At 43.2% G+C, this 25,211-nt stretch overlaps 2 protein-coding genes across 6 annotated transcripts in view; one reads left to right on the top strand and one right to left on the bottom strand.

The window, feature by feature from the left end:
* The window catches only part of ARMC2 (armadillo repeat containing 2), a 69,622-nt gene extending 63,332 nt beyond the window's left edge, over window positions 1-6,290 (top strand). For all 3 annotated transcript variants that reach the window (XM_059468018.1, XM_059468017.1, XM_059468020.1), the window contains one exon: window positions 5,460-6,290. The gene's annotated coding sequence lies outside the window, so the exon portion shown is untranslated. The remainder of the gene's footprint in view (window positions 1-5,459) is intronic.
* Window positions 1,086-25,211, bottom strand: part of SESN1 (sestrin 1) — a 78,140-nt gene continuing 54,014 nt past the window's right edge. Inside the window, exons 2-11 of one of the 3 annotated variants that reach the window (XM_059468021.1) lie at window positions 10,477-10,542; window positions 10,068-10,187; window positions 9,391-9,591; window positions 8,320-8,502; window positions 6,926-7,168; window positions 5,532-5,679; window positions 4,592-4,704; window positions 4,168-4,358; window positions 3,792-3,936; window positions 1,086-2,202 (exon numbers count right to left, since the gene is read on the bottom strand). In XM_059468021.1, the coding sequence (XP_059324004.1) occupies window positions 2,116-2,202; window positions 3,792-3,936; window positions 4,168-4,358; window positions 4,592-4,704; window positions 5,532-5,679; window positions 6,926-7,168; window positions 8,320-8,502; window positions 9,391-9,591; window positions 10,068-10,187; window positions 10,477-10,542 (1,497 nt within the window). In that variant the 3' untranslated portion in view covers window positions 1,086-2,115. Of the gene's footprint in view, window positions 2,203-3,791; window positions 3,937-4,167; window positions 4,359-4,591; window positions 4,705-5,531; window positions 5,680-6,925; window positions 7,169-8,319; window positions 8,503-9,390; window positions 9,592-10,067; window positions 10,188-10,476; window positions 10,543-17,933; window positions 18,045-25,211 lie in introns of those variants that run through there. The other 2 variants (XM_059468023.1, XM_059468022.1) reach the window with 2 other exon arrangements.

Raw genomic sequence — 25,211 nt, 5'->3', positions numbered from 1 at the left:
GGATTTCAGGTGTGTTCTTATGGCACTGTTTACCATTTGGGTATCTCTGCCACAGACCTCAGTGCAGCAGCTCTCTGGTGTCCAGGAGCCGATTCCTGTTCTCCCTTGGGAAGAGCTGCCAGCACCACAGCTGAGAGGCTGCTGCACTTCACAGCCACGGGCTGAGGCTCTCCTGGAGCTGCCCAGGAGTACTGGGCAGGGAGTTGGGATTGCCTGCAGGTTGTGTCTTCTTCTCTGATGGCAGCTGTGACCAGATGAAGCCACTCACACACAGATCCACTGCAGTGTTTACTGCTTGAAAAGTGAGAGGCACTTGGATGTGGCTGGAGAGCATAGGATGGAAATGGCCAGTTTAGGTTTCTTGGAGAAATTCAGGTCTACCTTTGACCTCAGAAAGCACCTGGAGACTCAAGCGCTGCAGGAACTGTTCACAGACTGGAAAGGCACAGCCCAGCTGTACAATGCCCTTAAGACAGGAAAGTTTTGCTCTGTTTTTGGAACATTAAAAATCCTGTATTTTCAGTTAAGAGGAAGCACCAGATGCTTCCTGTTAGTCACGTTTTTTGACAGTTTATTAATCTTTCTCCCCTAGATCTTTTTAGATATTTTAGCTTCTTGGACTGTAAACTTAAAACTGTTCTCAGAAGGTTCTGTAGAAAAAGAAACCAGTCTGAGCTGAGACCTAGGCCAGAGGACAGAAATTAAACTGCTTATGGGCTTGGGAAAATCCATTTCACGGAATCACAGAAAATCATAGAATCGGCTGAGTTGGAAAGGACCCATCAGCACAATCGAGTCCCACTCCTGGCCCTGCACCAGACACCCCAAGAATCACACCTTGTGCCTGAGATAGCTTGGTCCAAATGGGTGAAAATATCAGCAGTACAGAAGAGGTGTTCCAACTACAGTTAGTGAAGCTCTAGCTCTGTTTTTAAACTTTCCCTCCCACCATTTCAGACTCACTTAAAAAATTCATGGCTCATGCTTTTGACTGTTTGCTTAGTTACTGTTTCAAACATTTTAAATGGTCTTACAACCAGTAAGAACAGAAGCTTAAAGTTAAACCACACAGAAACGCCAAGAGAAAAAGTTGTTACCTTTATTTCAAAAATACCAGTAATACTGACAAATTTAAAAAGCAATTCACACTCATACAAAAGTATTCATGTGTTCTCCAAAACCACTGTATATTAAACGTCAGCATTTTAATCACGTTTTGATTTACTAAAAATAGATGTTTTTTAGCCTAGTTATTTAAGCACTGCAAAAATCATTAAGACCAGCGTTGGGCATGTAATACAGTAGGACTGTTTGGCAGTCTAGAACAACATTCCCACACCTTTTCCTAGCTCCTTCTTGGTTCATCCATGAAAAGGAGGACAAGAAGCTACTTGACACTTTATGTAGGTAGATCTCTAAGAAGCTTTGAGGACTCCAGTCCCCTTCTTTCCATAGGAAGACCATTGCACTTTGGAGCTCATGAAATAATGCTGAACAAACATCCTGTTTTTAAGGCTAAACTAGTTGAGAAAATTGACTGCTATCTTTCAAATTATCAGTGTGGACAGAAGAGGTTTAGTTCTGATTAAACAGGGAATCTAAATAACAAGGCTTTTTTGAAACCACACACAATAAAGGCTCAGACAATAGCAGTGCTCACTTTCACTTCTAGCTCAACTGGAACAGCCTGGGTCTGTTCACTCCACCTGCACAAATAGCAGCATCAAGATTTTCTAGAATTATTCTCGTAGGGAAAGCAAATGCCATCAAGTCCCAGTTCTTTTCACACTCCGACTCCTGCAGTATTTGCCTTAACACAAGATCTATGTATCTATGGTTTGCTATATTGCCACAAGTTCAGAGAATGTCCTGGGCTGTCTAAAGCCAAAATACCATGAGCAGGCAGCACTTCTGCACAACCCTGTCTGTCAACTGCCAAGCGTTCGCTGCCCAGCGGCAGCAATGATATTCCAAACATGGAAATAGCTGAAACTAAAGGAGTTATGGCACAATGGGCATCTTAACTTATAGCTACTGTTGGTCCTGAGGCTTCGTATCTTCCTCTGCCATACTGCAGCTGCAGAACATTCCAACGTCGACAGGCAGCCAGAGACATCAGGTCATATAGCGAGTAATAGCTCTCAGAGCATAAAGTAGTTCGGCTTGCATCCGAGCTTCTACCAGAAGCAAATTTACATGGACCTGCAGGGAGAGAAGTTCTGCTTTAGCACCGAGCTCGCCGCCACGCCTGCAGCCACAGGAAGCCTGGGGGCTGTGGGCACTGTGCTGTGCAGCAGCAGCAGGGAGCACTGCCCGTGTCACAGCCAGACCTCGCTGTGGAGCTCACTGAGGGGGGCAGAGGAACCAGTGCCACACCCTGTGGCACTGTGGCACAGCGTGGCACTGGCCCCTGGGCACACTTATGTAGGGCCAGGGCCATAGGAAGAGGAAATCATCCTTTAGCAGACCAGCTGGTTTAGCTGGAAATAACAGACAAGCTTTCAAGCACACAAGCCCTTCCTTCTCCGGCAGCACAATATGCCCAGCTTGTTCAGTTTCAGTGAGGCTAATGATTAAAGGCAGAAGGGCAGTGAGTACCCGTGGAGCAGAGGGAGGTGATAGCAAAGGCAGAGGTGATAAGGACATTTGTCCCTGGGGACTGAGAGAGAAACACACAGGCGGCTTCCACCTGAACAACACAGAGTGGTTGGCCAAGGTGAAGCATCAGAAAAACTCTCAAGTGTGATAAACCCTCTATCTCTACTGACACACAGGTGTTCAGTAGCTACTGGAGCTAAGAATTTTAGTTCCCCACATAATCTCCTCAGTGCCTTTATTGCATTTCTTTGAGGATGAAATCAGAAACTTGTGGGGGGAAGGGTGTGAAAGTATTTTTTCACTGACAGCAGGTTGCTGTGCGTTTGCTCTGGCATGTAAGGGCTGTGTGTGGTTTCATTTGCATGATCTCTGTGAGAATGTGTGGTTATTGCATTCAGTGACACATATGTGAATGAGTCTTGGCTTTGGATGGCTATAGAGATGCAGAGTTCTGGGCTTTAAAGAAGGATGTGTGTGCTTGGAAAGCTCATGTATCACAGTCAGTCTAACCAAAGCATAGGCAGTGTTTTACTTGAACATTAAATCATTGTAGTTATAGGACCCTTCTTTAAGTGGTTTATCAAGAACTAGAGCCTTTAATGATATGAGCATTAATGATTTCTGCATCTTTATGTTTCAGCATTGACTTTAAGTGAGGCCAAGAAATACCTTTTCAAAGAAAAACTGAAGGACATAAACTTAATGGATTCAATATCTGGGAGTTAACAGCAGGAAATAGGACTGGGAGGTGTAATTCAGGCTGTAACCCAGCAGCAGAGCTTTTAGGCTTTGGTAAAAAAACTCTTTTGGGGCTATCCATGCCAGAAGGACCAGGGGACTGCAAAGACCCTGGGCCAGCCAGAGAGCTGTTCCAAGTCTGCTGCCAAGGGACGAATGGACTGTGCACCACTTTGCTGCCTCTCTGGGATACAGGCAGTACTGATGCAGTTGAGGTGAAGCTGTACCATTGTCATGTCTAACCCCTTGTACTGCTCAGAACTTGCCCAGGCTATGTCAGCTGTTTCCCAGCACACAGGCAGGAGGAAAGGGGAGATTATTTCAGCCCAGGAACACGACACTTCCCAGTGACTTGACTGTGAGCAGAACCCCAGGAGCAGCAGCTAAAGCTTAAGCTGTGGCTGTCAGGGAGACACTGATGTGGGGCTGTCCCTCAGCACACACACCAACTGTACCTTCTCAGAGTGTTCAAACTGTCTCCAGAAGCTATCATACATTCTTTTTGTGGTCTTTTCAGGAGTGCAAACCACAGTCTTGATATAAACTTTAAAGCTGCGGTCCAACAACTGATTGATTTCACCATAGTCATAATCATCGTATCTGTTTGGAATTGAAAGAAAAACACTTTCATTTTCAAGCAGCAGTTATTTCACTTGCATTGTTTCTAAGTTCCTATGGCAAAACAAATTATTGGGTAAGTGTAGCACTAGTGCCCCTTCCCCATAAACAAAAATATGTTTAGAAATACATGCATGATTACTTAATAAATTGTTCTGGTTCAACCTGAGAAAGAAAAACCAATGTGTTTAGAATAAAAAGAGTAAAACTGACCTTATTCCAAACATACAATGAATATAGTTCCAAATAGCTCGTCTTAACATTGAGGTATCCACATCTTTGTGCATGGCCATTGTGTTGTAAGTCAGATTATAAGCAATATGGAACTTCTCATCAAGTAGTTGTCCCACATCTGGATAAAGACGATTAACCAAGGAATAGCCATGATCTTCCCAGGAATAATCCTTAGAATAAGTAAAAATGCAGAATGAAGTATTTCAGAAATAAACTTGTGAAGAACCAGAGTTTTAGTACAGTAAAGATCCCAGGGCAGATAATCCACTGGGGGTAGGGGTTGTTCATTTGCTGGCTTAATTTAAGCCTCACCCACAGGGCAGTGAGAGCACACCCCTTTCCAGGTTTGGTATCTGGCACAGGCTGTTCCCTGAGCCCCCTGATGGCAGCCCCAGCCTCTTACCTGAACACGAAAGGTGGGCACGTGCATTCCGTGTCGGGAGAAGTCTTTGTAACCATAGCTGGTGTCCTCAAAGTGCCGAGACACATCTCTTGTTGCTGCAGATTCTTCATCTTCTGTTAATGGCAAACAGAATTGCACACAATTTATAGAACAAATTGGAAGTGTATGAGAAGAACTCCTGCAGAAGAATGGGTCTCTGTGCTTTTTAATCAAACGCATTTTCACTGGATTAGCCGTATTAAGATCCTCTGGTACAGTTCTGTGACTGCAGCTATGGTGTTCAGAGGCAACTCCATGAAAAACACTCAGGTTTTTCCTTACAGACGAACATTTTTTTCTCTCTTCTCTTGTACTGCACCCTATCCCCTGAATCTAGGGGATGTTTTCCCCCTAACTCAAAAGTCTGTAAAAATGTCAGGGGAAAAACTGGTTTGAAACAGAGAGCTTATTAAAAGAGAGACTTCTGAGACTCCCATGTCAAGTGTGTCTTAGAGGAAATTGTATTGAAGAGGCCATTACAAGCCTAAATTTGTAATAGATTGTCTTTCAGTCATCTGAAAAGTAACGTTTCATACACTTAAATAGCAAAGCATGTCAAGTGTCTTGATTTTAGAACATCTTGCAAGATGCTTAAATCTCCTGTGAAATTTCTAAAACTTTCAAAAGAGAGATTCCATTTCTTCTGGAGATTTCTATTAAACACAATTTTGGTCAGCCTGTTATGGTGTGTCTGCAAGCAGACACAAATCTTGGCACTACTTTGCTTTTAAGTGTTCCTGGAAGAAAACAAGGCATCTCTAATACTGATTCCTTCAAAGAAATGGTAATGTTTGTGTACATCTAATAGCATTTCTTTCCCCTTTTGCAGGAGTATTTCTTCAAATAATTTGGAAAAGTCTTAATAAATACATACAATAAATACAGACTACATCTGCACTACCTGAAGAGCACACAAACATGCTTTCTCTCTTCTCTCTTTCAAAACGTGTGGCCATCTCTTCTTGGCTGGCTTCCTCTTCATCTCTGCACTCCTGCAGCTGCTTCATCTTCTCCATAAGAGCTTCAACTTCACAGACAGACTCTGTGGACTAAAAAGAAGAGAAAGATATTTCATTTTCATGCAACAGGAACTGACAATGATGGCAGTAATTGCCAAGCCAGAAAGTTTAAACACAACTGAAGTCTTTTACATCTTTAAATAAAGATTTTTCAAGGAACACAGTTTTTGAAAGAAACCTGTACTGACACAATGGTTTACATTTAGTCGTCATCTTTTCTCAATTAGACCCCTGGTATTTTTAGCATGATTTAAAAATCACAGCATTTTGGAACTAGTTGTTCTCATGCTAAAATTACTTACTCTTAGTTTAAATGTTCAGCAACTGAAAAACAAGGAGCTGTAACAGAAATTTTGATAGAGGAAGTAACCAGTATTTACCACCCAACAGTATTTTTCTCCTCCTCTGCTCACAGAGAAGAAACACTGAAGGAAAAAGGAAGGGTGACTATAAATGCAGATTTAACGAAGCCTCAAAAGAAAGCCAGTGCAAGATAATCGTCTTTCACAACAGCTGTTTTAACACCTCAAGAATTCAGTAATTGATCTTGTAAACATTCATCATCACCAGAGTAAAATTAATTTATACAGTTCTGCCCCTTTCCTCCATGCCTTTTGCAGTTTGGTCCTTCAGAGAGCCAGCAAGCTTCATCAAACAAATTTAAATGCCACCCACACCACTGCAGTAAAATATCACAGGCAAGATCTTGCAGTGAGAACATCCTCATGGCTGTTCTTAAACCAACACTTAGTTCACATCATTCTTTTCACCAAGGGAAAACAAGTCCAGATCAGCATAACTGCTGCAGGCAGGAGAGGGTGTTTTAAAGAGAGTGACAAAGTTGTGAATGATCTGTTAAAAATGATCCTTTGTGTGATGCATGACAAACACCTCAAGGCAAAAAAGTCTGAGAGCCTAGACTCAAAGGAAAAGTCAATTTCCCACTGCACAGATGAAAAAAGCATTCCTGGCCACTGCTGCTCAGGACACGTGTCATGAACTAGTTGAGGCTGGGACTCATCTCAGTTCACCTTTATGAATGACAGGCAGAAAAAAATGACAACAGAGACTGTGTCTGTTTCCCTTTGGTAGCTTTCCCCAGCTTCCAAGTATCATTTCAGCTCCTCCTAAATGCATTTTTTCAATACCCACATCTGGATTAGGCTCATCAATCCCACTCTCAAAAGAATAAAAAGAAACAGGCACCCTCCACGTATTAAGTTTACAAAGACATAACTACTGTTGGAAGAGACTGTTAGTTCAGACAGACACTTACTGGAATGCTTGCAGCTGGGCTGGCATGGATATCATCCACCCCGTGGTAACCATTTGTTATATCACAGATGCAATAGTTACTGACAGAGGGGGGCCTGAAGGTGTGACCCCCTTCACAGTCGATCTCTGGGCTGATCCCACAGCCAAACGTGAAGGAAGCAAGGGAGTGGTAGTGTGTAAGGAGAACGACTGCATGGATCAGCTCTGCCAGGGACCAGCTGTTCTCTTCTGTCTTCAGGAGTTGCTTTAAAAATAATGCAAGACAGAAATACTAAAGTCATTCATTTGACCCCACCTTAATGCAGTTTATCAACATATTTCTTTGTCAGGTGAAATTACTTTTGTAACATCTAAACATGCTTCCTGACTCTGCTGCCATTAGTGTGCTCAGTGACCTGCCAGACACAGACCTGCATGGTTATGCCACAGAGGACACAACTTGTCTCCCCTCTGTCCCTGGGCAATTGAATAAGTTGGGATTTCTTTTTTTGCACCATGTGGTTTCTGTCGAGGCCATACTGACTTGCATTGAAATTTCACACCACTGATGAAGATGCAACCACAACTGTTGCATGTTTGTTCAAATGGTCTTTACAGCATCAGAAAACCCAGGCAAGTCCTTGCAGATCAGCAGTGTAAAAACCTGGCACAGGCTCCCTCCATCTTGTCCCTGTGGGTGGAATGCTCTAGATTTGACAAGAAGCTTCAAACCCCAACTTCCCCTTCAGGCAGGAAAGTGTGGGAGGTTTGGGGCCTTCTGGCAGAGCGTGCGCCCTCCCCGTCCTGCCCCAGCTGGACCTGCCACCACCTCTCACCAGGCCAGGCAGCACAGAGGAAGTCCCAGCACCCATGTGCTCCTTGCTACGGGCACAGAGGAGAGCAGAAGGGCTGGAAGAAGCAACTCTTTGGTGGTTTGTTGGTGCTGCAGTCCTGGCTGTCCTGTGCCACCACCACCCCCTGGGCAGCTCTGCCAGCCTGCTCTCTCTCCATCCCACCTGAAAACACAGCAGCAGCAAGCCAGACAAAATGTGGTGGCTGGTGTTCCGTCTAACCTCTGGCAGCAACTCAAACACCCAGGGGTTCTGGCTACTGAGAGCACATAGCTTGAGGAGGGAGGTGCACACATGAGCACACTGTCATTGCTCCAACAGAATTCCAGCATGACAGAGAAATTTCAGGGTGTTGTAAATGAAATTTGTTACTCATTTAAGAGCAGTTATGATCCTGTTTTACATAACAGGGCACAAGTGATACTAGATCATGCAGTGATGTAGCACTGAAATCCAAGTCATTGGATTTCAGAACATCTTTCACCCTGTCTGGCTCTGAATCCAAGAATCTGGGATTGCTTTACTGAAAAAAGGGAACATTCACATTACTCTGTGAAGGACCTACCTCAATATGTTCCTTGGTGATAAGCCAGGGTCGGTGAGCCAATATTTTGTTCAGTTCTCCTAAATTTTGCAATTTTTGAGGTGCATTTTCCAGACCATTCAACCATTTAGGGTCTCCACCAACATGAAGAAAGTCATTCACGTGGAGGTTAACAAGGTAAGAGCACTGATGTCGTGCTGCAGCCTAAAAAGGAAAAGAGTGTGATACAGAAAACAATTACAGAAAGTTAGTACTTTATGACAAATACCATAAGGCATCGTTTCCTCAAAATGTCCAAGAATAAGACTTGCACTGATCAAAGACTCAAGTAAAAAGTTTTCTGAAATTAACACATCAGCTTGTTTTGATTATTGTTCTCACAACATAAATATCCCTTGTTTATACACACCATCGTTATGCTGGCTACAGGTGCAACATGCCTATACCCAGGGAGAAATACAGGAATGGATTTGTTGCATGTCCTGAAGCAAGTAATCCATACTGCATCCTACACCCCAGGGGGAAGAAGCTGTCTCTAGCTGCATCTTTACCAGCAACAATCAAAAGCACGTTTCAGATTGCATATGGCAAGAGAAACTACAGGCAGCTTCTCAGCAAAGAAAAGCTCAGTATCATTTACTCCAACAATTTCCATATCAAATAAAGATACAGCCCAAAACCTTAATTCAACTTCAGCAAGCAAAGATCATTGAACTGGCAGATTGAGAATTAGAAATCAACCACTTTTGGCAGAAAACTCACTCAGAATTTACATATTCAGAAATGCACAATGGGACCAACTATTGAGTTAGGAGAAGTGTTTGTGACAGGACACAGATATGAAAACAAGCTCTCTTGAGAAACAGTTTCTGAGATACTAAGGATGCCAATAACAAACAATTATCTCATTTCTATAGCATGCTTTTCCCCTTTTTCTCACAGTCCTACCATATCTATGAACATAAAGTGCCGATCTTCTGAAACCATCTGTAAAGCAGACAGCAACAAACCTCCTCTGCTTTTCCCTTTCCAGCTAGAAACTGCAGAACACAGCAGCAGCTGCTCCGGGGCAGGCTGGGGCTGGGTGCGTACCATGATGCCGATGTAGTGCCGGTAGTGCAGCGGGAGCGGGCCGTCCATCTGCAGCAGATAGTGCTGAGTTTTGAGAAAGCTTTCCAGATACTGCGGGTGGAAAACCATCACCAAGGTGACGTTGTCCAGCCGGCCCAGCGTGGCAAAAGACTCTGCAAACAGCGTGTGCATCGCGGCGTCCTCCTTCCCCACCTGAATTGTCTGATCGGAGAGAAGCAGCAGTGAGCAATATTGTCCCAGTTCCACCAATAAAATAGCAAATAGATACATTACCACAGCACCCAGAGGCCCCAAGTGAAAGGAATTATACTATAAAACTATTAATGGCATTAAATCAGTGCACATAAGGCACATTAAATCCCTGTAATACCTCTCATTTAGGAGATCACAAGTGGTTATACCAGCAAAAGGAGATTTTTGGCTTTAGTCTCTCTCTCTAATACAATGCTGACTTCTCATTTTTAACTGCCTCACCTTCACTTTCTTGAATACCCCAGGTTGATCTTAGTTAATTATAACTAAAAGCTACTTGAATCATCACTTTTACTACGGGAAAAAGAGGGAAAGAAGCAAAAAGCTGGCAAAGAGAGAAAAAAACAGGAAATTAAAAAAAGACTAAAATTCCTAGAAAACCACAGGCATATTACTAACTTTTCCTCTACTCCAAATTCTCTTACCAGACAATCAGGAGATAAGCAGCAGAAATGCTCATCCAAAGCACTCTGAACCTTCTCAGATTCTTCAGAGTGGTAGAGGCGGCTCAAGAAAAAGCAATCCCAGAGCAGAGGGGCAGGTACCTTGTGGACCAGTAGGAAATTACATCCGGATGTTCACAAGGAAACAGTATTGGGTTTCTCTCATACTAGATAGCAGCATGGGAGGGGTCATAACTATTCCAAAGCTCCCCAAGGCTCTCACTGTTCTGTACACTAGAACTGTGGCCAAAGTCTGAGGACTGAATGTGATATCACTCCTGAAAATGTTTTGCAGATCAGCAGCTGTCCTGAAACCACTGTGGGCTACTACTATAAAATGATGTTCCTTAAAAGCATAAAGTTCACTATGTACTTGAAAACACTACCACACCTCCTTCTCAGGGATGAATCTGCTTGGTCCGTGTCCCAGTGGTCTAGGAATTCTTATTCCAAGTTCCTAGAAAAGAAAAGTACACCACCTCAGCATTTAGTTATAAACAGCTTTTCAGCTGTGGTTGCAAGAAAGAAAAGAGTTCTCCATTCAGAGCTGGGCTTATTTGGGTACTTGTGGTACTCTTGCACGGGCACTTTTACTAGTACTGTTTGTACAAATGCAAATCATTTTTTATACAAGTGCTTTATAATTAGCTGTGCTTGTTTACAGCACACCGCCCCACTCCAGCAAAAAAAGTTCAGCAACAAAGGCCCTGTCAACCAAAGAAAACACACACAAATTTATATGCATGCACACACACACACACAAACACACTACAGGCTGGTTCACAGAAAATTCTGCATAAAGCATATTTTGGCAGGGTGTCCAGGACAAGGAGTTCCGAACATGCTGGCTGCTATGTGGTTATGCCACTGATACAAAACGAGGCTGCTGTGTGTGTGTACATCCGCAGCTCGCCAGCACACAACACCCTGTGCATCTGTCAGGAAATGAAACAGCTGTAACCCTAATCAGATTTCTTCTTCCCAACCTCAAAGAGCACTTAAACTGCTCAAAGTACCTGATCTACATTTGCATCTGCTTTCTTTTCAAGATAGGATAAAAAGCTATTCACATTTGCAGGGAAGGAAGGAGGGAGGGGAATTTGCTCCATCAGAACAGCAGCAACCACATCCTTGCACCCGCTTGCGTGGATGTGTTGCCTTGCAGGGAAGGTGGAGGCTGGATAACCCTGGCAGTTCACTACCTGTCCTCTCCTTCAGCCAGATGCAGCTTTCTGACAGGCCTATGGCCCCCTGGGCCTTTGCTGCAGCCAAGGAGCAAACACATGGAAGACTTGGGTGCATTTGTGTCCTGCCCATGAACACCGTTCCCTTTGGAAGGGAGGGAGCCATGTGTTCCAGGGCAGTCTCTGTAGCACAGAGCAGCCCCCTGAGAAGGCACAGCAGGTTCCAGGTACCAGAGCAGGACATGGCCTCACCCCACACTTCCACACATGCCCCCCATGCCATCGCTGCCATCGCTCCTCTGCCGTGTGCGTGGCACTCTGCAAAGCAGCTCTCCAGAGGGGATTACTCCCCACTGAGCAGCTTGGCTTCCCCAGGAAAGATGGGAGCCCTGCCAGTTGATGGCATGGCATTCTTACAGATGGAGACCTGGGATTAAAGCTGAGGATGGAGCTGAGTGCTAAACACCAGGCATTATATAAACTAATGGTTTGGGCTCTTTATCTGTGCCCTCTTTTCCAACCACCTTTTAGAACACATGTATTGCCTCTGTTCCATAGCCAAACCCACCCGTTTTGTGACCATACCAACTTCCCAAGCAGGTTTAGATTAATAAATACCAAGCACTGAGCCAGTTCAGGCCACACAGAGCAGAGGGGCACCTTCAGCTGGTCCAGGCCTCTGAGCAGATGATGCTCCAAGAGCTGCCTGCCAAATGCAGTTGTTAACTTTGCCACATTTTCCCCACATAGGTAAAGGCTGTTAAAATGTGCAATACTGGCTGCACTTTTTTTCTCTTTAGCTGAGGTTTCTATTTGCACAAGTTTCACTGTACAAGAAGCAATTTTATTAATCAGTTACTGTTTCCTGAACTTTCCCCTAAGATTAAAAAACAACTTCAGAGAGCTGGAAACAATGACTGCAGACACAAGTGGCAACTGCCAAACTCTTTGGACTCTGACAGTCTCCTTAAATCCCAAAATCAGATACCTTCATTTCTCAAGTTTTACTTGGATAAAGTAAGATCAAAGGGCATCTCTTACAAATAGTCTTTTCACTTTTTCCCCTCAGTGTCAATTTTTCCTGCTATGGGTCCCAACACACACAAGCAAATTTTGCCTGTCAGCCAAGCAATGCCACTTGTAGCATGGAATTTATCAACATCTCTGTTTAAAACTTCAGCAGAGCTTCTTATTTTGGCTATAACTACACTCGAAAAACATAGCCAAACAACAGCAAGCAAAAAGATCATTTAAATTGTCAACAGGATTTAATTTAGCAGATGTCTGCAGTTTGCCAGATCAAGCCCTCCAAGACAAATACCTTGAAGTTTAATTCTTGAACAACTGTTTTTCAGTTTTTCCTTTTCCCAGAACAGTTAGAGGCAGGAAAAAAACCCCAAACCCAGATTTAAGAACCTGAGATCAGCAGACTGCTAGTGTATTTTGCTTCACAATCTAAAATACATCACAATCAATACATTTCTGTTTATTAAAGCATACAGAGGTCAGGCTTACAATTACACAGCACGTAACAGGTTATATTACTCAACCATCCAAACCCTGGCTACAAAGTGACTTAAGAGGTTTTTTTTTAATGATTAAATGAGTTGCTTTGTTTTCCATTAGGAGAGGCATCATCCCCCTGATATCATGGCACCAGCCTAGTACTTGAGAAGCTTGGGGTCAAGGCTCTGTTGTGACAGAGATGTAACAAAGGATCTGTGAAGATGAGCCTGTTTCCTGTCTGCAAAACGGGGGTTTCTTCCAGAGGGTGCTGAGAACAGAAGCAACTTGCCATGAGGTGCATGCTTAACACAGTCACGAGAGCTGTGTAAAACCTGACCCTTCAGAAGCCTTTTGAAAACTTGTTCTTCAGTTACAAGCTATGGCATACCTTTCAAAAGCTATTTTCCTCTCCTTTTAGGAAGCAGCATTTAATCAAATTCTTCTAGTACTTCCAGCATCCCAGCACTTCAAATACTTGATTACACAGTAATAGTTCTCCAAACAGTCCTAGTGAATTTCTCCTTTGTCCTGAACATATTTCTATGCTTCACAATACCCTTCTCTAAACCTCCATCTTCCAAATACACTCAAGTCAGGGAGCAACACTCTCCCTCTCAAAGGCAAGACCTGCATCCTGAGCAGACACACCACTACATCTCTCTCCTGCACATCTCTCTTAAAGCACCATCTCACCTGGAGCACCAACAAGCACTTGGTGAAGCAGTTGCGTCTAGGACAAGCAGCAGCTAGAAGAAAGCCTGTATTTCTTTTGGTTATTCCAAAAGTATAAACAACTTTCATGCGATTCCAGACTACGGAATTGCACACCAAAGTGACCTACTTAGTGACACATTCTCTGCATCAAACTTCTCTTGGCTCCTTTCCTCCTGTTTGCCAACCTCACCACACCACACCATTTTCATTCAGTCTAGAAACTCTGCAGCTGAATACAGCTCAAAGCTCAGCAGAAAGCCAACCACAACTGAGGCTTTAGGTGCAAATAAATAATAACAATAACAATAATGATGATGGTGATGCATCAGACGCACTCCATCTTCAAAGCCAGAACATAAAACTCAGGTGGCTGCAAAGCTGAGCACCAAGGGTGAAACACCCAGAAGCTCAAGGTAATGGAAGGAGGTGGGCCTTGCAGGATGGCAATTCACTCCACTGCTCATCTTCCACACATACCTTGACAGAAAAGCAAGACTTTAGCCATGTAAGTGCTGCATTGCTGCATGGACAGAGACAACTGTGAAAAACACTGAAAAGCCTCCTCTTTCCCCTTTATGTAATGTAACTCCATTTCTGTACAGTCACTATTATTATTTCCATGGGAACTTAGGTCACCAGGTACCCATCATTTCTCAATCTACACATCCCTCACCATTGCCATATCAGCCCAGCATCACATCTCATGCATTTAGATAATGCAAGATTCCTGTGAGGTAGGACAAGTACATTATCTCCAATCTAGGAGAAAAAAAACCCTCAGAAATGGAAAAGCTACACATCTTAGAGAAGCTGATACAGAAGACTGGTGGCTTGAGCTGAGATCTCTGAAGTCACAGGCTAATGCCCTAACTATCAGACTGTGTGCCTGTTCAGAGACTTCTCAGCCAGGAAATGCTTTATGCAAATTTACACCAAGAAACAGCACAGCAGAGCTGAGACAGAAAAGTTAATGAGACAACTCTGCAAGCTTAATTATATACTTCCCAGTCACCACTTACTCTCACCAGTCTGGCTCAATTAGCACATCCAACTCCACAAGGACGACTAGACCAAAAAGCCCATACTGCCTGCACATACATGCTCAAGGAAGTCAACTCTAAAGTGTAAATGTGTAAATTCACACAATGTAGAGCTTTTCTGTATCTTACAGCTGTTGATCCAGCCCAACTTTTAGGTAGCTTTTTAAAGCTTCTTGACAGGAACATCATTCCTGTCAAATTTATGAAAAATCCTGAGATTAAAAAGTTGAACTGCAATAATGTAGAAGAGGTTTGTAAACACTAACAGTACAACACACATTACTTCTGCTAGCAAGAGAACATCATCTGCTTTGGTTCTGAATCTCTTAAAACAAAAATGAAAAAAAAAACAAAAAAAAAACCAAAAAAAAAAAAAAAAAAACCAAAAAAAGAAAAGTCACAGTTTAAGCAGACACACAGTATCAGAAATTTCACCTAGAAACACTGAAAACAGAACTAAGCTACAAGCCAGGTCACAGAGCCTCTGGAACAGGAACAGCTATCTAACCTAAGCTACAGTTCTTCCTCCATTGTGTGCCTAAAATGCTTTTTCAGATCCTTGTTGGTCTCTCACTACTGGCTCCTTGCAGCTAGAGCTATGCCCCTCATCACAAAAGCTCTCCCAGAACTCCATGGTAGTTTTATCCAACGAATCTGGGACTGTTACCAAACTGCTAATTTTCAGTCATTCAGGACTGATGAGCTATGATCCACAATGCTCACTCAGACTGCTTCCCTGGTGCTAGCACACTGAGTCATTTTGCTCCCCTCAAGTACAGTCAGTACCACTATCAAGTCTACCAGATTCATATCTACCAGAAAGACTGACTTATTTACGTACTTACTTAGGCCTTCTCCCTCTAAACAGGGAACATTTTATCATAGATAAGCCACAGGTGAAGTAAAATTGTAATTATCAATTTACTTCACTAAACTACATTTGAATTAACATCTTTATCTGAATCATCTATGTCTTGATTAAGCACTAAGTGCTGCTAGATTCAAACAAAATTATATGAAAATCACACCCATAATACAATATAAAACAATCTAATGTAATGAACCAGAGAAGGAAAATGAAATTGAGGTGAATTTTTGAGGTAACATTTTTTCTAGATAATCAGTCATCATTTTACATAATCTAAGTGGTTTCCTACCCAAGCTTAGGGTTAAGAAAGGCACAATGAGCTGTGAGTTAAAAACTCTTCAACACAATTTCCTGGTGGGATTAACTCCTCCAGCATGCCTGTGCTGAAAATTCAACTCAGTATAATATGATGAGCATTTGAAGCATGGCCATTAAAAATACCCATTTAGGGCTTTATAAGCTTATGGGATGAAATGCCTCTAAGCATACAAGTGTCCAAGAAGGCTGTGCAGCATTTCCAAGGGAGACTTAGACACTTACCAGTCTAAGAGGCTTCATGTGCTCCCGCTGCTGCGCTCACTGTGAACTGTCTGGTTCCTACTTCCCCTTTGGAGGCCACTGACAGCAAAACCTCACTGCTGGTGACACTGAGGCTACAAGCACAGTTTCCTTGTTTAGGACCTTAACAACAAGGACTGGCACAACTGGCCCCACAGGACAAGCTGTCCCCAAGCTGATACACACTCAGCTTAAAAACTGTATTTTCAGTTCTGCTAAATGCAGTAGCTACTGTAGTTTCCATACTGGTCAGAAAACTTGTAGGAAGGGGACAATTAAGAACAAAGAGTGGTGATTAAGTATATTTCTTTTCCTACACACAGAGAAATCCTACATCTTTTCTAAGTGTGGGGCTATGCAGAGCTGGCCATTTTTCCTATTTTACTTTTTTAACTTAATCCTGAAGTAGCTGCAATTGTTGTGGCTTTCCCAAACAAACTATGATTCACATTAAAATGACAGGAAAAAAATTATCCTAGAAATGCTCATGTACTTTAAATTTTTGCAGTGGTTACATTTGCTGGGTACATTCAGACTGCCATTCAGCTGAAGCAACAGACATGTCTCCACTTGTACGGATTTAAAGAACTGGGAACAAGTACTCCCCCTCTGTTACAAAGCGCTTTGTTACACAGACCTACCACTCTTCACTGGAATTAGAGCATGGCAAATGCTGAACTGTTCCTCTTTCATATAAGGTATGTTATTCTTACATGAATTTAATTTCATTATAATTTCTCTGAACGTCTCAAAGTCCTTAGAAATAACCCATTTTAAAAACATCCCCATCTACTTTATGTGACTTGATTCAAGACAGAAATCAAGGCAAGGGAGAGTGTGTCCAAGATCACACACCTTGTTCACAATGGCAGGAATGACAGCAAAGCCCAGACTCCACTGTCTCCATCTCTAGCACCTCTTCTCTGGTCATTTCTAGGACTGAGCAGTACAAGCAGGTCCAGCTGCAGTAGTCTCAAGGTGGCTGCCTATGTGCTACCTACTCTTACTCAGCATTAGCAGCTCTTCCTGCAGTGGTTTTGTGACACAACTGCCTGGAGTCCACAACCCCATTTACTTTTGATATGAGCTCACTGAAACTGAGGCTGAGTTTCAATGATTAGTGCCTAGCTTTTTTAATATGGCACTTCTGTAGTGAGACAGAAAGCATTAAAGGGCAAAGGATTTTGAATGAATGCTTGCAATTTCCCTGCTGTAAACACTATTTAAATACCAATAAATTGGTGACATAGAAGGAAACAGTCTAAATGTGACAGTAACCCTTTGCATTACATAGACTGTACTGCTGGATTATGTCAAAGCAAAGCATATATCCATATATATGTATCCATATGTATCCATGAAGTACTGGGTTACTCTAAATCAGAAAAATACAAAACAGGTTCTGCCGCAACCTACACCACTTCTGAGGAGTTAAAATTTTCCTTTAAAAGAAGAATCTTAACGTGATGAGATTAAGAAATTTACAAGAGAGATCCAAAACAGCAGGTTTATTCCTTTCTAAATAATGCTCTTGACTTGCATTTGTTTATAATTACAGCCCGCTCTTCTCCATGAGAAATACAAGACCAGCCTTACTGTTTCAAAAGGATAATCCAAATCTATGCAAGAACCACGTAAACGCCGGGCAATTCCGAGGCAAAAGCCACCTGGACGAGCCCGAGAACTCTGCAGAGGTTCCCGGCTGCCGCACACCCCAGCGGAACAGAGCCCTCCTGGGAGCATCTGCGCTGTCACCGCGGGCAGCAGCTGCTCATCCCGCGGCTGAACGGGACCTGCGAACCCCCGAACGACGCCCTCCGGGCGGGGAGCCCGCAGGCAAACGCCGCTGCTGCCTCCTCAGCCCCGCGGCTGATCCGCAGGAGCTGCCCGGACCCCGCCCCCCTTCCAGCAGGGATTTCTCTGGCGATGCGCCCGAACAGAGACCCCCCCCCCCCCAACCCCGGCCAGCCGCGAGTACCTGGTGCTGCCGGCCCGGCCTGGCCACCATCCGGCCGGTGCTGCGGGGCTGGCCCGGGCTCGCCGCACTCGCAGCCCCGCTGGGCTCTGCCCCAGCGCCGCCGGGGCGGTGCCAGCCCCGGCCCGCCCGCCCGGCGCAGGGGCGGAGCGGCGGCCGCGGCGCTGCCCCGCCGGGACCGGCGCTCACCGCGACCCCGCCGTTGCTCCCTGTGCCCGGGAGCGGCACCAAATGCCCCGGGCGGCGGCACAAGAGGCGGCAGCCCCGGCCAGTCCACCCCGGCCCGGCAGGACAGCCCCCGTCCAGTCCAGCCCCGGCCCCGGACTGCTCGGCTCCGTTCCGCTCTCCTTCCCGGCCTAGAGACGCTCCTCGGACGATACTTTCCGCCCCCCTCTCCTGTTTCTGATGCAAGAGTTTCTACCTTGTCTTTAAGAAACAAAATAGTTACGGCTTTTAAACCGAGCAATCGCAAGAGGTTCACATTTTGCAGATATTTGTGTGACTAAGTGCGCTGCTGCTGCTGCAGAAATCTGGCCTCCTGCCTATTCCCAAGATCATAACAGTCCTGGGCAAACATATGTTTTGCAATCGTATCAGCAAAACACTCAGCCTTTGTTTGCAGCAGGCTGTGCTGCGCCTGCCGACCCCCCAGGACTGTAAACTCTGCCAGATGCCTTGCATCTCCCACCTCTTTTGGTCTGGGATTTTATGTCATCAGTTATTTCAAAAGAAACAAGTCACTGAGCTGGCCCATGTGATTTTTACTTCTTTTTTCTTTCACAACATTATAAGATCCATAAAGCTACATTCTGTTAGTTAGTTTTACTTCAAATAATTCGAATTAAAATAAAATATAGTAGACCCCAAGAGGAGATCTTCTGTTGCAGTTTTCATGGGAGAAGGGCCAGGACAGCTCTGAACCCGTGAACATACTCACCTGGGGGAGGAAGGCTCCTGCCTACAGTTCCGGCTGTGTGGTTTTGAGCTGTACCAGGTTATCTTAACAACCAAGCAGGGAAATTCCATGAAACTGAACTTTACACTTCTGTTAAATGTAAAACTGAATACTGCAAAATTGCACACAAGCTGTTCCTGTTATCAAACCTAGCAGCTAAATGCAGAAAACACTGAGGACGGTGCTGTCAGGGGAACATGGCAACATGACACAAGGCAGCACTTCTGCACATCTCTAATTCTGGAGCCTTCAAGGCTTTCTTTCCTCTCCAGTTTTCAAATACCACCAAACCTTTGGGTTGTGCAATTAATGCTGGAGAACCAAGGGATACTCTACTGCTGAAGGCTTAGTAGCAGTTACAAGGTTAATTTACCTAGAGATGCCAAACTACCACAGCTCCATCCTTAATTGGAGCCTTGGCTTGAAGCTGCTCAGTTTCTCCAGGAGAAACTGAGTGTCCTCACCTACTTGCACTTTATAAAATGCTCAAGAGAAGCATGGAGAAAGAATAATGCAATACTGGCAGAGAAGATTACACTTTGTGAGCTAATAATATAAACTAATGAAGAACAGTGTTTAATTCCCACTGCTTACTTCCTTACTTCAGGCCAAGGTATAACAAAAAGGTGGCATGGGCTCCTCTTCCAACACAGACAGAGAACTGGCTTGCACTCAGAAAAACTATTGAAAGGGAGAGAAATTACCTGAAAGGTGAAATGCAAGAAGATGCCTCACCATAGGAAACCTCCCTGGACGACAGACAAACGGCCATCTCCTTCAGTGAATTTGTTAATACCCTTGCAAGAAAGGGTGGGGGAGGAGGGGCAGAACTCCCTCACATCCAAAGTGGTTTTGTGCCACTGCCTGGGTATTTGTGAGGAAGCCTGTTTATATTAACAGTTGTTCCTATACAAAGAACCTTGGCAGATACAGATTCTTTTCTGGCATCGTCCAAGGGAAATTCTCTCTCTTCAAACAACCAACTCAACAACAGAAGGTAGGAAATTGTATCGTGTTCTCCGCTTTCTCTGTCAGGAGAGATGGAGGCAGTGACAGCATGTCAGAAAAACTGTGTACAAAGGGGAAGAGGAAGTTGCACAGCCACAGCAAACAAGTAATAATGGACTTAAAAGCTCTCCCATATGGCCAGAGTACACAAGCCCTGCTCCGGCCCCAGGTATGCCTCTGCCTTAGCAGAATCCCATCACTCAGCTTGCTGCAAGCCCTTTCTCCACCCCAGCCCTCACACAAGTGTTTCCAAAGTGCAGCTCCTCCAAACTGAAGAGCCCACACAAACCTGAGCCCCCTGCTCATCTATAAATCAGTACACAATTGCAGACTGAAATTATTTGTGTTTGTGACCTAGTATGACCAATTACATGAGCAATTTCATAAGAGAATATGGCACAGAGCTCACTTGGGTACTGAGGAGTGCAAACCACAGTGCAGCTGGAGAACAAGGGGACAGATCCATGGTTTGGTTTGCATAACTGGAGTGTTCCCCTGGGGAAACACAACAGTGTGTTTGACCATGGATCAGTGCAAGTAAACAGATCCAGTGAAACGCTCCTACGGGAAAACACAACATATGTTTAACATTAAAATATCAATAGATACCGAGTTCCTTTCACCCAGAAAGTGTGCATGAGATATACTCGAAGCAAACACCACCTACAGCATGGAAGCACACTCCTTCACAGCAAGCATATCCATAGACATTGGCATTTAACATCTGTGCACTCTAAGTTATCAGAAATGCAATTTTTCCTTATTGCTACATTTAAAGAAAAGCCCTGGGCAAGCTAAAATGAGACCAACCAGCTACAGTGTGAAAAGCCTAATACTGTAAACAAAAATGTCTGCACTTTGCTGCTTTAAGTTGAAACAGTTCTGTTTCAGCCCAATAGGGCAACTTTTTGAGTCAAGTTCAGCACAAACATATGACTCCAAAGAACTGGCAAACCTAGATCTTAAATTCTTTCCACAGAAAAGCCATCCAGTCAGGAGCACTTGAAATGCCAGTTATTGCAATGCCTTGGACAGCAAATTAGTATCTTGGAGGATGATCAGATGATTCTTTCCCTGGAACATTTACAAGTAAAACCAGGTAATGCTTTGGGGCTCTGAGCTGATTTGTATTAGTTTTAACTCCACCTAATATGGTGAAGTCACCAGGTGTTTTAGCAATGACTAAGCAGCCCCACACTGGCCACTATGAACATTTCTCTGTAGATTCCTCTCATTCCTTGCTGTCCACAGCCACTTTTCATAACTAATTTCATATGTGTCTATTAATCTCTTCTATCCCTTGATTAGACATTGTTATTTCTCAAACATCAAAAGTCTTTATCATGATAACAATGTAGCACAGGAATCAAACCATCTATTACAGTGATGAAAGAATTTAAATTAAATAGAAGAACGTACCATTGTAGCATGCAAGTAAAAAAAAATATGGCCAGTATTTGAAAGCCATTCCTCTTGATTTAACCTTAATCTGATTGATTAAAAAAAAAATCATTCTATTATTAGAATTGTTACACAGTTCTAGGGAGGAGAATAAACTGTATTCTTTGCACAATCTAAATTCTTGCTGTATGTGTCAAAAAGGATCAACCCTTTAGGAATGTCACTACACCTGATACTTTTACAATAATAACAAAACCAAGTTGTTTATTAGAATGGAGGGCTGGCAATTGGCCACATCAGGAGGTAAGTTTAGACCAAGATACAGAAGGTTTCCTTTTGTAGTCTTTAGGATTGTAAGGTTGGCTAAGACCGAACATTTTACCCTATCCATACATTAGATGTATTGTCTTTTCTCCAAACCTTATCTGTCCTCAAAATGCTGTTTTTCTATTTCTAGACCCTGCTTAAATGTTGTTTTCTAAATGGCCTCATCTTAAGCATTGATGGGCAAACAACTTGCAAGTGATCATGCAAGTTGTGAGCAATTATAAATCAGGTCATCCATTCCTAACCCACTGTATTTCCCAGCAAAGAGACCATCTTTTCTCTCAGAGCTGCTAGAAGCTGTGAGACTCCTTTGTTTCACCTGAGCTGTTATCACAATTGACTGATTTGAACTCAACAAGCTGCAAGAACTTCAGTGGTTTTATTTGTTTCCTGAACTATGTGGTTCATCCCTTAGGACTCTTACTGTCCCCAAAGAATCCTTCTTCTGGTAATTTCTACCTTTAAGATATCTACAGCTCACTCCCACCTCTAAACCACAAGTTGTTTTGCTTTTAATGTCAGCACAGCTTATCCAAATTTAATATTCTGTTATTAGGTAGCAGAAGTACAAAGTTTAATTTAGGGAGCTATAAGAAGTTTAGATCTTGAGATTATTCATGCTTTGGCAAGGACACAAAAACAGAAATATGGTTTCTAAGAATACTGTAAATAGGTAGATTAAAGATGCATATCTAAAGCTGAGAAGATTGAGAGTGTTTTACCAGATTATCCTTCCCCTTTTTTATGAGGGTACACAGCCCTTCCTAGGGCTGATAGGAGCAGCTGACCTATTGAAGTTGTTTGTCTGGCTGGCTGTGGGTTCTGCTGCTGCTGCTCTGAGGTGGCCCCAGACTCACACACCACATAAGAATACTCAGGTCAACAATTGCCCCCAGATTCAACTCTCCCAAAATCCAAGTCTGTGTCAGCTAGTTTCAAAGCTGACCTTGGTATCTCAGAGGTAACTTCAGAACTTTTGATGGCTAGAGGCTGTATAGAGAGGGGATTGGCTGTCCAGCTGCAGATTGTCACCACTCCCTGGGGAATGGAACATCTGTAGGCTGCCAGTCACTCTACAGTCTCTCAGTACTAAATAAGCATTAAGGTTAAACAAAACTAGTTTAACCTTAATAAAAGAGTATATTTGGAGTTCAGACAAGAAAAATAAAACTTAGCTCACAGCTGTCTAGAACTGGTTTGGCCTAAATAAGTCACCTCTCTTTCCTTTAGTAGCAGACTGCTGGGTCACACCAACGCCAAACATATTTCACAGCTCCTTGGAGTTGGGACACATTCTACCATCTTATACTGATGTCCCTTCTCCCCAGGATGAATACTGAAAAGTGATGAATATGATGACCCTTAGGAACTTCCTGCAGCTCCTAATCCTCATGGTTGATTGAGACAATTCAGTACCTTACTTGCTATGCTGCCTGGAATGCTGTCTGACCCTGCCTCACCACTGTCATGTGAAGAGGCTCCTGGAAGGACTGTCCTGCAGGGATGGAAGTGTCCCTATCACTCACTGAGCAATCAACTGCCAACGAACCTTCTACACAATGCAAACATATGTCTTCAAAGCAAGGGAAGGCCAGCTGAATCATCTCTATGAGTTTAAGGCTTCTGTTTGTTGTTTTTATTTTTAACTGCATGTAACCTCAGAAATCATCTTTATATAAAAATATAAGAAAAAAACAGTGAAATGCATCTCATTTCAGATAGAATTAAGACACAACAGCAAGCACATGGGGAGAAGGAAAAGGCATTTAGGAGTACTGGAGTGTTACACTTGGCTTACTGGAATTGGCTGAGACCATGACAGCAAGTGTCCCAGAGCTGCACTGCTGTGAGGTTACAGTGAGTGTGCAGGAAATGCTGTGCAAGTGTCCTGTAAAGAAGTTGCATCTAAAACCTGCTCTCATATTCTGGAGCATACAGACATGCAACCCAGAAGTGAATCTTACTAGAAGCTTTTTTGCCATCGATACTCCTAGGGGCTCGACTGTTCTTTTAGAAAATTGCTTCATACTGTGACCTGAGGCTCAGGCCTGATTTGATTCTGCAGGTACAACATACAAAAACCTTACTTTTGCAGGGCCTTCACTAAGAAACAAAATAGAAATTTATAAAATGCTTTGTTAAGAAACCAATTCAACCCTTAATCTCATATATATTCACACTGCATTCAAAAACAAAGATATTTTTGTGTGTTTTCCTTTTTGTGTGTTTTGCTTTGTTTTGTTTTGTTTTTTTAAATAAATTCAGTGCTTTCCCCACAAAACCACAAATAACAAGAATGGAATATGACAAAATGTCATGCCATTTAGTGTACCTTAAGACTCAGCTATTTCTCTGTAGCTTGATTTTAAAATGAGATGAATGAAGTGAAATAGTACTAAACTAATAATGTCAATTACTGCTAGAGATTCAGGAACCCTTCTGTCAGTAACTGTACTTGGGGGAACAGTTTTGTGGCTTCTTGCACTTGCCACTTTCAGGGACATGCTCAGAGTGCCTAAGAGCAGTAGCCAGGAAGAAAAAAGAAAAATCAGTTTTTTTATTTTCAGTTTTCACAGTCTAGCTGTGTCCCACATAATGTCTATTTTTTTTTTTTTTAGTCTGGGAATTCTGGAAAAACATCACAGTTTTTTATTAGGAAAAAAATCCAAATAACCATATATTCCCTTTGCACTGTCTGTAATGACCTATCTTGTCAGGAGGGTTGCAAGTTCCTTTACTAAATCTCTCTCCTTATTTACCTAATATGTGGAGCCATGTACAATACTATCATATAAGATTTATCAAGTCCTTTAGAACAGTATCTTGGCAAAAAGTTAAGCACAAAAGTAAACAGCATCATCATAGAAGAGCAAAACCCACATCACTGATTTAATGATAGCCATTAAGAAAACAGATCATCCTCTAGGTACTACTCAACAACTGATTGTTATAAATTAAGGAGATAATATCAGATCTGTTTCTTTTTGCTTTTGCACTCAGAGACAAACCCATTAAGACCTCTGCATGAGGAGAATCATAAAAATACCCAGATGAATTATATATTTCTTGTCATTTTTGGCAATTTTTATTGGTGTTTTGTTTAAATTCAGACAGGACTGCGATCTTCATTATTCCCATTATCAGAAGACATGGCTAAGATTTTTGAAACAAAGCATTTTTTGGCCTTTGCTTTCTAAATCAGAAGAACTGACAAAAGCTTTGCTTTCCTGCTGATACAAACCCTAAAAGATCTGGCCTGTCTCCTGCTCAGGAATCAATAGCATTTCCTGCAGTGGGTCTTACTGTGTTGCCACTTGCAGCAATATGTCATTCCTTTATCTCACAGCGAGTTAAGAGGTCACTGACACTCGCTGGGGGTGCACAGCAGGGAGCAGAAGCCTCCCAGCCCATGAGGAGCAACCCCTGCCCTGTGAGCAGCGCTGGCCAACACCCGCTCTGCTGAGCCCCAGCAAACTGCGGTGCCTCTGCCAACACGTGCTTCAAGGACACGGTACACGTGCGTCTGGTTAACAGCACAGCTTCTGCATCCTCCTAAATCCTGGAGAGCTTCAGAGCTTGGAGAGCTCCCT

The sequence above is a fragment of the Ammospiza nelsoni genome, chromosome 3 (assembly GCF_027579445.1).
Source record: "Ammospiza nelsoni isolate bAmmNel1 chromosome 3, bAmmNel1.pri, whole genome shotgun sequence".
Taxonomy (NCBI): domain Eukaryota; kingdom Metazoa; phylum Chordata; class Aves; order Passeriformes; family Passerellidae; genus Ammospiza; species Ammospiza nelsoni.
This window is presented reverse-complemented; position numbering and strand designations above follow the sequence as displayed.